Here is a 10,178-nt window from a genome sequence, read left to right on the forward strand (position 1 = left end):
TCACGCCGAGCGCGCCGTGCTGCACGATGCACTTTTTTGTTCCTTTGTCATCTTCGTCATCACGTCATGTATGCCCCGGTCCGGGAGCGTTCCGGCTTCAGCAGGCGTTCCGAACTGGGTCAAGGACTTCCGCTGAAGCACCCCCGTCTCTCGCACCAATCTGGCCTGTAAATATTCCCCGGTTCGCGGAGATTCCTTCGCCTCTGTGTCGCGATCGTGGCAAGTTGGCCAGACAATCGACGAAACGTTACATTTCTCGCTTCCTCGTTTCCAATCACCCCGAGTCGCTCACTTACGGTGCTTATCTCACGTTTGTCGGGGAACCCGACGTCGATGGTCCGGTGGAGTAGAGGACAGCACAAACGCACATGGTTCGCCTGTGGCATGCAACTGCAGTTACTTTTGCATGCTGATAGTGCTTATCGAGCGACGGGGCTGGGCTCAACCTTGCTCATCAAGGCACGACTGGGGGAAGCATGACGACGAAGGCTAATCGTTGTCGGGAGGTATATTGGGGCAAACGCTGCTGAATCGTTCGTTTTTTTCCCATAATATTCGATTATTGAAGACAAAAAATGAAACCACTGAGTGGTTGAGGTACTCTTTCTTTGTCTCCAAACATGCTATGTCACCTTCCGGGTTTTCTGTCTGAAACGAGTAGTTGTTAGTCTTGTATCTGCTAAACGATTGTCCAAGGTAGTGATTTCCTGACTGCTTTTGTTTCCTTTGTGGTGAAATGAGTTGTTTAAACGTAGCGAAATATATGCATTTCTTAGTAACTTATTACGTCTGAGATAAAGAAGAGGGTGGTTTATTTTACTGCATCACATCCTACACACTACAATATGTTACAGTTGTTTAACAAATTGCATCATATCGCGTGTAAACTTAAAACGAAAACTTGACGGATCAGTACGTCAGTTGCAACAAAGTGTGTTTCAACGGCTGAAAATAGGAATAATTGCGATCATGTACTGATGTGATGAACCTGTTACGAAGATGGTATGCAGGCAAGAAATAATGAAAAAGCGTACCCGTTCGTTGTTAATCAAATAACTGAGCTTGATTGAGTTGCTTTTGCGTGTTTCTCTATTGGCGTTTGTTTTAGCAATCGTGAAGATCACGCTCAAACTTCGATGATTACACTAGTTTTACCGTGCAAAGTTGCAATAGCCGCGATGATCATTTCACTATCTTTCAACGACGCTCTACTTGGCTATTAGTAGGCATGAAGATCAATTAAATCCCACTTTAAGCCGTTGGAAAAGCTCCTCGTCTCGCGTCGGAAGAAAAGGAAAGTGAATTGTGTTAATCATTAAGCTGTTTATTTTTTGGTCCTGCCTCTTTCACGTGTCGTTCGTTGTATAGAAAGGGCTCGGTAACGGTTGAGTACAAATTTGCCGGCAATAGGCACGAGTGGTTTATAATGTAAATTTGACCAAAAAACATAGTAGTATAAAAAGTGCACAATTTTTCTCGCCTAACAGAGAATCTGTGTTATTACCAGTGCCATTTGTAACGCTTCATAACGACTCACATCTGTAACCCAGCCGTGTCGATGTTTCGTCCTGTATAGTGTAACGGTGTGTGTTATCATAATGTTGAAGAAGGAAAAACCGATGCTGTCGGTTGCTGCAATCATTCAAGCACAAGGCCGATGGGATCGGTCACTGGCCGGATTAACAGGTATATGTTCGTGTGCGAATGTGAAGCAAATTCATAGCATTACATGAAAAGGAAAAAAATGTGTTTCTGTACACGCATAATTGTTATTTGTTATTATGTTTCTGTTTCGAGTATATATTGCATGGAGAAAAGGAAAACTATTCTTTAAATTTCCCGGGCATAAATATTATTGGGGCTCTAAATAAAACATTGAATAATGGTTGAAATTACAAGATTCGCATATGCAAGCTTTGCGCTTGTCCGGCAAAACAAATTTTATTGCACTATAGGTGATCGAGTGTGAGGTCGAATGGTTCGTGTTATTTGTTTCATGCTCAATATCATTTTCCCACCACCAAATTGCTCCCACACAACGTTCGGCGCCGGTATAAACTATCATCGCTCTGGGCGGGATAGTCGTTGCAGGATTACGTGTGCAGCACATTCCATGGATGGTGCTGACGTAAGACGAAGAACAAACACACGGCGCCACGAACTTTGCCGAGGTCATTCGGCATCCTTGAAGTAACCAGCACCGCACCCGCCGATCCAGGATATTTCCCTTCCCGTGGCAAACACAACTGTTGCACGTCGGAGTGGCTGAAGACAGAATAGACCGTCCGTTTTTCCGCGCTATTGGGCCGATCTGGTCCTTGCGCACACTACCGTCACATGGGGAAACACTGTACTACATAACACAGCTAAGCAAGGATATTCGTGGCGCTCGACTGCAAAGCGCAAGGCAACGACTTTGCGAGGGAATTGCAGGGAAGGCGGTTTGCGGACGTCCGCCTTCATCTCCTCGTGTTGTAGCGGTTTCGACCGACCCTCTCGCCTCGGATGAAGGATCAATGGAAAAAGCATTGACTAAGGTCATGAAGGTTGTTCATAATCGATAAATGACGGCACGCTTATGTAGCCCAGAATGGTGCTATGTAAGCTGTGGAATGTTGTGGACCAATGGCGAATGTTTCGTGACAGGTGGGTTTTTGGTATGAAACGGTACATAATCCCGTATCTAAATCGTCTGCAAACACGAACACCATTACGCCGATGCGAGAATATGGTGGAGTTTGTGGGAAAATTGTACCCAAGTGTTCCTAAAAAAAAAACTGAACAAATCGAGCACTGCATCGGGGTTGGGAGTACATAAAATCTTCTCTTTCCTTTTTCGGTTGCCCAGCGTATGCTTATGCTTTCTCGTTGTGTCTTCCATTTTGCTCTCTCGTGCCTGTTCGACTCGTCAAATCAAAGCTCTCGGGGCTTAATTTTCTCCTCCTTGAGTGCGCATGCTCCTTGCTAAAGAAAAGTGAAGCTTTTGACGATAAGAAGACAAACAGGAGACGCTTGCAGTATGCCTTCCCGTAAAGGTGAAGGACATATGTTGTGACGCACGGGGCACCGAGTACGTACGAGAGGATGATAAAGGAAGAAAAGTATTACCCGATCAACGATGGCACATAATTTCTTCTGCTTTCAATTATTCAAACCGGCTCCATCTTTCTGATTACACCGCACGGCAAAGCACGTACTTGAACGAGGAATACGAGAGAGCGAGAAATCCCTTCAATGGAACGATATCAAACACCGCTCCGCTGAACGAATTCACACCGAGTGGGAGAGAGTTAAAAGCAAAAAAAATATACAATGAAATTGAAAGGAACATACCATGACCAAGCCCAAGCTTTTCTGCGTTATCAATACTCATCGAGGCGCAACCGAAGTGCATTATCCTGTCCGCTGCCCTCACTCTTTCTGGCTGGGATGGTGTGTATTGACTTGGGGGCCCTTCTCTCATACGAATACCGTTTTAGTTTCACTTCTTCTCATCAGTTAGTTGAGTTAATTTCCATTCACCCGTGTTTGCCTTGACGTTTTTTTCTCAGCTTGTTGTCTTGATTGCATATGAAGCTGGTGTCTATATGAGCTGAGTTACTTGGTGCTATATTCAGATAGCATAAATGCTTTTAGTAAATATCATTAGAAATCAAGTTTAAAATAAGTTGAGGCTTAAAAAATGCTAAAACAAAACATGCGTTTGATTGATTTGGTGGTCAGCCTGTTCAAAACAGCTTGCAACATTTGTGGTAGAAACAATTCCTCTAATCATATAACGCAGCTGTAAGGTACCATCACTCCGATAATTTCTCCGAGAATGCAAAAAGTACGCGACGTGAGCAGGTTGTTCTTTCATTGATTTCATACACCTGCGTCGTACTCCGTACGGTTAGTTGCATTTGAAAGGTGCAAGATAAAACCGAAAAAAAAATTAAAAATATGTGAAGTTTGTCATTAATGCGCACATGCCAGATTCGTCGAGTAAATAAGAAGCATCCATAAAGCAGAAACCATGCTACATCTGTTCGATAAATGGAATTAAAAAAGAAACATTGCTCTTGCCAATTAATCTGATGCGAAACGGAATGGTCCGACAAATTCACTTACGAACGTCTTTATTCATCACTCTTCCTTTCGCTGTAAGGCACGGGGGGAGATGGCTTGCGGGAGCAATGCAACCTAACAACACGTAAACGCAGACACACGCCAGCTGCTGGCAGAGAAAAAGCTCTTGCAGGCTCTGTCTAATGGTTTTGCGTTTTTTTATGTTTTTCCCCCCTCTAAATATATTAGCTGCTCTTCCTCATAGGAGTCCTCGTGGAAATGAGAGACCGGTGCGAACGATGATGATGAAAATAATGATCGTGTAATCGCAACGAATGTGATAATAAATAAGTGCTGTCTGTTACTGGTTCCGATTTTCCGTTTACACAACCAGCGGTAAATAAGAGTTGATGCAATTCTTTTGCTTGTTGAATACATTGCGTTTACGAGTGGAGCATGTTTTTGAATTCAATTATTCTACAAATATATTTTTAGCTTCCTTCCCTTCGCTCTTTTTCTCATAATAGCCTCTAGGGATATATAAACCAGAAAGGATGCTTAGGAAGTAAAAAGAACTGAATACGAAAGAGAGATAAGTCTATAGCAAAAGTGCAACCGGAAGCAATCCTGATTGCAAAATCTGATTACCTTAAAGCCGGCTGTTTGATAAATGGAGTTTGTTTGGCCGTGAGTGCATGTTGCTGATCGTATCACGTGCTGTGGATGCAATTGCAGCTGGTCATCATTGTTACCACTCTTTAATTCGGTCGGCTTTGAGCAGATGGTTTCTAATAAACATGTAGTTTACAGTTTACGAGTACAATTTGAAGCAATTGCAGCTGCAACCAAATTTACACTATTCTTTAATTGTAATCAAACACAGTGTTTTTTTTGTAACAATATTTTATTAGATGTTTAAAGTACTTTGTACACATGTTGTATTACATTCCTCAACTATCAGTGGCCTTTTCAAATCATTTAAAAAACAAACTAAAATTCTTCGAATAGTTATGATTATCTGATTTGCAGCTGCTGGAAGCATTAAATGTAGATTTTTTGCTGTTTGAAATAGAATGTCAAACACACAGTTACGGTTGAAGTGGAAAAAGTACAAACTTTAAGTTTAACAAAAAGACACAAATCATATGTTCGATTATTTTTAACTGCCGGGAGACATCAATCATGTTCGAAGGCAAATATTGGTACTATTTTACGGCACCTTAAAAAACTAACACCATAATTGTGTGAATTTTGCTTTTACTCTTTCCTTTCCCGAATGTGTGAGCATTTGAGAACGAGAAAAACACCACGCTTGGATTACGTTAAGCTTGACCACAAAGGGCTCCGTGACCACGTAAGAGCGCGCAAAGGACAGGATGGAAGACAACAGAAACGAATGCAGCGCTAAGCTGTATCTAATGCATATTCATTACTGCGGTGCTAACTGTCCCGTTTACTGCCTGTGCGATGATGCACTCGAAGGCGACCGGGTGGATTGTAGGAGTAGGTCGAGGAGAAAAGACCTTGTCTGCAAAAGCGACGAGGCAGTAACAACCCTTCTCCTGGCACCACCCCCACCACTACAACAGTGTCTGTTAAACGCATCCCCGCGGGTGTTACTTTGCATACGTGTTCGCGCTCTGTCTCTTTCGCTTCCTTTCAGACTCTGCCGTGTTTAGTCCCACCGCTGGATAAACGTTTCGGCAAGCGCATCCGAGCTCCCTTCACCTTGAGAGTGGGCAGTCGGGCGAGGGTTATGTTGCATCTGGTGCATTATCGGTGCACTTACTTAGCCGACACCACAGACCATTGCAACAACGGTAAACCAACTGCCTTACCTCCTCTCCCAGGGACTCGATTTCGCATATTTTTTTTAAAATGCTAAACACGTTGCTCAACGCGCTCCTATACAATTTGTACCGACTGGTATGGAGCTTACAATACTCAGGCAAGGCTGCAAATTGGATTGTATAGGTGACCAATTGAAATATATGTATTTAAGAGATGATTTTAAGATGTGTTTTTCGGTATCATGATTAAAAAAGTTTTCCATTAATTTCCGGCATGTGTGGAAATAGATTCTTCTTCGGTTGATTTACAATTTACGATGATAATTGTCCTTTTATAGCACGCATCTATCGTGTTTGTCAATTTTGTTTGAGGTCACAAATCAACGTCTCACCTAAGAAGGACATAGACGCAGTTCAGTGACCTAATTAAATTCTACTAAACCACCTCCATCCATTACATATAAATTAGAATCGCCATGGAAGAGGTGGAGTAGTGTGATGATGCAATCAAGATTTTACTATCATTCTAGTCACGGTGAAGTTTGATTTTGTACATTAGAGCCAGCCTAAAGAGCAAACCAATTAGTATAAAGTATTACCTGTTCCGGGACCTGTGCGGTATAAATCATCGCTTCCTCAGCTCCCCATCCGGGCGCATTCGATTGCCTACCGGAAGGCGTCATGTCATCATGTTGCTAAAACTATATTTGCACTCTGTACCCTTCTATTTCATTACCAGGTTTCGATGCTGCTCTGGTCGGGCACATGGGCCCGTTGTCGCCGCCGGATCTGAAGCCAGACCTGAAACCGGACATTTCACTGCTGAATGGTAGCGGTGGAGGCCCGTTCTCGCCCGGTAACAACTGCGGTCCCGGCAGCCCCGGTGGTGGCGGATTCAGCTCCGTCGTCTTGCAACAACAGCAGAATGCACTCGTCGTTGGAGGTGCACTCGGGAATGGGACGGGTGGTGGTCAACAGAATGCGCTCCTGATCGGTAGTGGTGGTGGCGGTTCGCAGCAACAGCAGCAAGGAAGTAACGGTGGCGGCAGCGGTCCCAACACTCCCTCCAACATCACCCAGCAGTACCCACCCAATCATCCGCTTAGTGGCTCGAAACATCTATGCTCGATCTGCGGAGATCGGGCCAGCGGCAAACACTACGGTGTCTATAGGTAAGATTCTGAAGCTTCGGATATAAGCGCATGGGAAAGCTTCATGCTTGGGAAACTATCGAATATCGTCTTTGTATAAACATCTCCTTGTTGCTGACTTTTATTATGGGTTTTGAAAATCTTTAATACATTTATATTTCACTTGAGTATCGGTGCTTAAATAATTAAGCATTACATACTACTAGTTCGCCACTCGCTTAAGTTTAAGTAACACTATCAAACAGTCAGACAAATTTCTCGAAGAAGGGAATATAAACGACGGTTTGAATGCCGTGCTGCATCTCACCACAGCTTTGAGCAAAAAATATTCTTTTGACCTCGACATTTGCTTCCTTTACGACGGAGGCGGCCGAGAATCTCGTCATCGTGTTCGTGTTGCTGGCAATCAGCAGTCCGCACAGCGCGCGCGGGAACATGCAGTTTTCCCCATTAGATAATTAATACACCACCCGCGAGAGAGGAACCCTCACAGTCGATGACGAGATGCGACCAATGGTGCGATGCCGACGCCACTGACATCGTATGACATTTGAACACACGGGAAGCTTTACCGACACGGGCATGTATCTCCTTCTTCCGTTTGTAGTGATTCGTAGTTTTGCGGATTTGCATGTTGCTGTCCGAATGCCAACTAGCTCGTCGTCTCACCGGCTCTCCTGTGCTCCGTCGAATGTGTTGCTGAGCCTTATCGTTTAACATGCCTCAAGAATGCCTCATGACCACAGCTCGGCTGCGTTCCAGTTGTGAGATAATTCTTTCTCACTTTTCATTCAGCCAGCATCAACGAAAGTGAGCAGGCCATTAATAATAGGCTAACTGTTTGTTGTTCGCGGAATTCAGTCTGCGAGTTGCATTAGACTGCACATCTGTATGCACAGCAGGATGATTGGAGGTGGCATTTATTTTTAGCCGTGCGCTCGATGCTCGACATAGACGGACGTGCGGTACTGATGCGATGAATATTAATCAAGTTTTTTTTTTTCAATTTTGTTTTATCCAATTATGCAATCAATTTTGTTGTTCTATACATTATTTCATACTAAAACCTGCTGGATAAAATCAATATTGTTAGTTAAGAGAAAAACGATACTCCCAAACACGTAGAAATATGACGCATTTCCAAGCATTATTTTGGGCAAACACACATGTTGAACGAATATATACGATTTAAATATACCATACCTTCCCACATTACGCAATTTCTCATATACCATTCCATCTCTCTTTTGCTTTCAGTTGCGAAGGATGTAAAGGGTTTTTTAAGCGAACGGTACGCAAAGACCTGTCATACGCTTGCCGGGAGGACAAAAACTGTACGATAGACAAACGCCAAAGAAATCGCTGCCAGTACTGCCGATACCAGAAATGTCTGGCCTGTGGTATGAAGCGGGAAGCTGTACAGGAGGAGCGGCAACGGAGCTCCAAATTTTCGATGAAGGTATGTAGTACCGCGATTACTACACTGGCTGTTAACCAATGAAGGTTTGGTACACATGGCTGACGGGTTGTTGTTTTGCTTCATTACAGGCCGAAGAGATCAACTCAACTAGCTCGGTACGGGATGTTACGGTCGATCGGTTCCTCGAAGCAGAGCAGCTGGGTGAGCAGAAAAGTGGCGATAACGCCATACCATACCTGCGAGTTGGGCAGAACTCTATGATTCCGACAGAATATAAGGTAGTAAAGTGATATCGCTATTTAGCATTTGATTGTGTTGAACAGCTTATAATCTCAAACATTACGCTCCAGGGTCCTGTTTCGCATTTGTGTCAGATGGTGAACAAACAGATCTATCAGCTGATCGAGTTCGCCAGGAGGCTACCGAATTTTTCAAACCTTCCACGGGAAGATCAGGTAACCTTGTTGCGCAGTGGTTGGAACGAGATGTTGATTGCTTCCGTCGCTTGGCGAAGTATGGAGGTAGGGATCCGTTGGAAAAGACTCTTATAAAACGAATGGCCGTCTAAAAGTATATGTGTGTTATCTTCTATCTTCATAGTTTATTGAAACAGAACGACCCCCGGATGGGAGAAACGATGGTCGTGTTACGATTCGGCAGCCGCAGCTGATGTGTCTGGGACCGAATTTTACCCTACATCGAAACAGCGCCCTGCAGGCTGGGGTTGATTCGCTGTTTGATCGTATACTGTGTGAACTAGCGATAAAAATGAAAAGACTGGACGTGAACCGAGCCGAATTGGGTATCCTCAAGGCAATCATTCTGTTCAACTCTGGTACGTTTCTGTTTGTTGTTATGTACATCCGAAAAAAAAATACTGCAGGATATTCATTGCTTGCTTCTATTCGTTTTAGATATTCGGGGCCTCAAATGTCGGAAAGAGATCGATCAAATGCGAGAGAAAATCTATGCTTGTCTGGACGAGTACTGTAAAACACAACACCCATCAGAGGACGGTCGGTTCGCACAGCTCCTGCTGCGATTACCGGCCTTGCGCTCGATCAGCCTCAAGTGTATAGATCATCTAAACTTTCTTCGGCTGCTTGGTGATAAGCAGCTAGACAACTTCATCATCGAGATGCTCGATACGCCGTTGTAGGCGGAACTGTCGACAGATGTCTGTCACCCGCGCACGAATGTTGCCGTCGCCAGAGAACCAGATTCCTCTCTGCTGGCGACTGTGCTTCAGATGCTGCTGAGGGAAACAGGATTGTTTCTTCTATTATTGACGTTAGCATTTTTAAGGGTGCTACTCTCAAGGTCCTGAAATTATCTTCCGTTCGAATGAATATTAGCATGCTAGCGGAGGATAAAAAATGACTAAGGTTCGCCTCAGTAAGTCAGTTTACCACGCTAAAACAAAAAACTACATATTATGTTTAATCAATATGATAGGATTTGCAAACCGGTATGATGCGCCTTTATTTTACTTAAGTAGTTCATCGCAAAAAAAACAATAGTAACTGCGTAAACATGTTTGGCACAAACTTGAAAAAATCGCATACTGACATAAAACAAAATATATGCATTCGATTGCATCATTTCTATTGAACGATGAAGTAAGTTACAATTTAAAACTTCACCGAAACGCAGTGAAGATAATGTATTGAAAGAGCAAATAACAATGTTAATAAGAACACAAAAGAACATGGTGCAAATAGATTTTATCGAACTCAAAACTTAATCCTGTTTAAAAGATAGGTCTACATA

General features: G+C 43.5%; 1 protein-coding gene across 1 annotated transcript; it reads left to right on the forward strand.

The window, feature by feature from the left end:
- The first annotated feature begins 1,598 nt into the window (after positions 1-1,598).
- LOC128731569 (protein ultraspiracle homolog) lies at positions 1,599-9,627 on the forward strand. Its single transcript, XM_053824736.1, has 7 exons — positions 1,599-1,686; positions 6,577-7,009; positions 8,246-8,447; positions 8,537-8,686; positions 8,759-8,929; positions 9,009-9,243; positions 9,323-9,627. Exons 1-7 carry the CDS (start codon positions 1,599-1,601, stop codon positions 9,565-9,567), a joined length of 1,524 nt encoding a protein of 507 aa, XP_053680711.1. The 3' UTR covers positions 9,568-9,627.
- The last annotated feature ends 551 nt before the right edge of the window (positions 9,628-10,178 follow it).

The sequence above is a fragment of the Anopheles nili genome, chromosome 2 (genome assembly GCF_943737925.1).
Source record: "Anopheles nili chromosome 2, idAnoNiliSN_F5_01, whole genome shotgun sequence".
Classification (NCBI taxonomy): domain Eukaryota; kingdom Metazoa; phylum Arthropoda; class Insecta; order Diptera; family Culicidae; genus Anopheles; species Anopheles nili.